At 55.5% G+C, this 2,814-nt stretch overlaps 1 protein-coding gene across 1 annotated transcript; it reads right to left on the minus strand.

Annotated features, from left to right (window-relative positions):
- Positions 1 to 659: 659 nt before the first annotated feature.
- GSX2 (GS homeobox 2) lies at positions 660 to 1,639 on the minus strand. Its single transcript, XM_041402626.1, has 2 exons — positions 1,183 to 1,639; positions 660 to 1,000 (listed from the first exon to the last, which is right to left on the minus strand). Exons 1-2 carry the CDS (start codon positions 1,637 to 1,639, stop codon positions 660 to 662), a joined length of 798 nt encoding a protein of 265 aa, XP_041258560.1.
- Positions 1,640 to 2,814: the final 1,175 nt, after the last annotated feature.

Consider the following 2,814-nt stretch of genomic DNA (forward strand, 5'->3'; position numbering starts at 1 on the left):
AGGGGGGGGGGGGGGGGGGGGGGGGGGGGGGGGGTAAGAAAAAAAAAAAAATTAAATTCTCGTCTGATTTCATTTATTTAAATAAATATAAATATAATTTTTATATAAAACTATTCACAGACAAACAGCCGTCCCAAACCCAAACGGGCGATCATTATGTCTTTTCTTATTTTTGTTAAGAAGTCCGTTCAGTAGGTTTTCTACAGGTTTTAATTTGCTTTTCAGGTATGTTTTTTGTTTTCTTTTTTCTTTTTTTTTTTAATGTCTCTCCTTTCTATTTCAAATACTTTTCTTTTTTTCCTTTAAATTGCCTGTGGGGATACAGAGGAAGACACCCTGGGCTATGCGAGCCTTGCCCAATATTACATTTTAGAAAGAGCAGGTGCCCTCTCCTGGGGTTACATAAGTAACGTTTAGGTTGACCTCCCACGACTAAAACGTTCGCATTCAGAAAAAAATATATATAGATATACTTCTATTTCTATTACTGCGAGTGGATGACAATTAAACCTCCGCGGCGGCGAGGGCCAGCCCGCTGCAGGTTAGCGGGCTGCCGTCCGTGGGGAGCGGTGCCAGGTGAGTCGCCGTGCCGCCACCTCGCTCCGGGCTCGGAGCCGGCGGCAGGAGCGGAGCAGGAGGGACCCGGAGGCAGGAGGATCTCATAACGGAGAGATCTCTTTATCCTCGGTAGCCGATGAGGGGGATAGAGACTCTTCATCCTCGGACCGGGGGTAATGCCCCTGGCTGGTGCTGCACTTGCAGCCCCCGTGCGAGTTTCGCTGGGTGCCTTTGCCTTCTTTCTTGTGCTTCACCCTCCTGTTCTGGAACCAGATTTTCACTTGCTTCTCAGACAGGTTCAGGTACGTGGCTATCTCGATCCTCCGCAGCCGGGACAGGTACATGTTGGAGGAGAATTCCCTCTCCAGCTCCAAGAGCTGGGTGCTAGTAAAGGCAGTCCTCATCCGTTTCCCGTTTTGAATTTGACTGGATTCGGACCCTCCTGGACGGGAGAGAAATGAGAACTTCAGCGGGACAGGGAGAAGGAGGGGAGGGAGGCTAGAGAGAGACAGACAGACAGAGAAAAGACATTCCCAGCAGCTTTCCGACCCGGGACAGCCGCTCTCCCTTGGCGACACCCCTTCTCCCGCTGCCCCCCTTCCCCGGCGGCCGCAGGGCTCCTACCCATGCCGAGGCAGTGAAACCTCCGGGGGTCGCTGACGCTGTAGGTGGTGGCGGCGCAGGCAGGTGGGTGATGCGCAGGGTGTCCCAGGGCGGCGGCGGCGGCGGGCACCGCGGCGGCGGGCGGCGGGTGCTGCGGCGGGTGGTGAGCGTGGCTGCTCCGCGGGCAGCACTGGGCCTCGCCCGCGGCCGTGGGGAACTGGCTCTTGAGCAGAGGGATGGCCCCGCCGGCGCCGCCGCCGCGGGAGGAGTGCAGGTGCGAGGTGACGCAGAGCGGGCAGACGCAGAAGGCGCCGCTCTTTCGGGACGGGCAGCCCGGGCCCGACACCGACATGACGAGGGGGGAAGGCATGCTGAGAGGAATGAAGAAGTCCTGGCCGTGATGATGCTCAGGAAGGGACGGAGCCGGCCTCGAGGAGTCTTTGATGATTAAGGAGTCGACATAGAAGGAGCGTGACATTGCGGAGGGTGGCGAGGCCGGGGGCGGCTCTCCCAAAGTCGTGTTTTCCTGCTCGGCCAAGTTGCCACTGAAGTCCTGGCGAGTCGAGAAGGTGCTTATGTTTGAGAGCTGAACAAAAGGGTCCCTGGAGAGGGCCGGTCTTAAAGTCCCCCCGCCTGGATCCCCTGCGCCGGGGTTTTATATCAAGTATTTAAACACGTGATGGCTGAAAGCCTCGCAGATCTAAATCTCCCCGGCTTCCCAGGCCGGCAGGAGAGGCTGCCGGGGGGGACCAAAGCGGGGTAGGGGAGGGGGGCAAAGTGTGCGTGCTTGCTCGTTGCCCGATGACTTCACTCCTTTGCCTCCGCCTCAAATAAATTATAGGAGCAGAGAAAGCGAGGAGGGGGCGGCTGCTCCGCGGGCCCGTCACACGTCGCGCTGGCAGGCATGTCCCTCTGTCAACACACCCGGGATGCTGGGGATAAAATTAATAGGAAGGAGTTTCTGCTCGGGGGTTTTCCCAGAGGAGAACGCTCCGTTCCCTCGCCGGGAGGGAAAGAGAGGTGAGAGCAGGTAATGCCCTGAAACAAGCGGTTCAACTCCGCCCCCCTCACCCCCAGTAAAAGAACATCCAAAGGGTCGTGGATCCCACAGAGACCTGTGGCCAACACCTTTCCCCAGCCCGGCCCACTCCATGCACTCAGGACTCCTTCAGGAGGCCCTTTCTGCATCAGAGGAGCCAGGTACACAGATGGAGCCATGAATATAAGGTTAGGGATGGAGCGCGTTTGTGTGTCAGTGCATACATATGCACGTAGGGTGGGTTGGGTGGCTTTTTTTTTTCTCCTCGCCCTTTTCATCTCAAGTGAGTCTTGCCAAATTGGCAATTACTGCAACGGACAAAGCCTTCAAATATCTGGACACTTCTCAGCCAAACGGTATCAAAACGGAAAACTTCCAAACGAACTTCCCCGGCCTCTCCAGGACCGCAGTGCGCAGCGCTAATGAAAAGCGAACATGTCAGGGAGGGATTCTTTGATCTCCACCAAGTTTGCTGAAGCAATCATTCAAAGTAAAATTGGATAAACAGCTAAATACGGTCGGTGGCTCCGAAGCATTTCAGAGTGCATTACAAAGCCAAGGTATTCGCAGCATATTAAGCGATTTTCCAATGACCTGTTTATGGGAGTTTAAGA

This window comes from Onychostruthus taczanowskii, unplaced genomic scaffold, assembly GCF_017590055.1.
Source record: "Onychostruthus taczanowskii isolate IOZ18803 unplaced genomic scaffold, ASM1759005v1 scaffold2, whole genome shotgun sequence".
Lineage (NCBI taxonomy): Eukaryota > Metazoa > Chordata > Aves > Passeriformes > Passeridae > Onychostruthus > Onychostruthus taczanowskii.

Coding starts and splice junctions, on each gene's coding strand:
- GSX2 (XM_041402626.1), bottom strand. CDS start 1,639: ATGTCACGCTCCTTCTATGTCGACTCCTTAATCATCAAAGACTCCTCG. Junction 1,001..1,182: donor GTTTCACTGCCTCGGCATGG/GTAGGAGCCCTG, acceptor TCTCCCGTCCAG/GAGGGTCCGAATCCAGTCAA.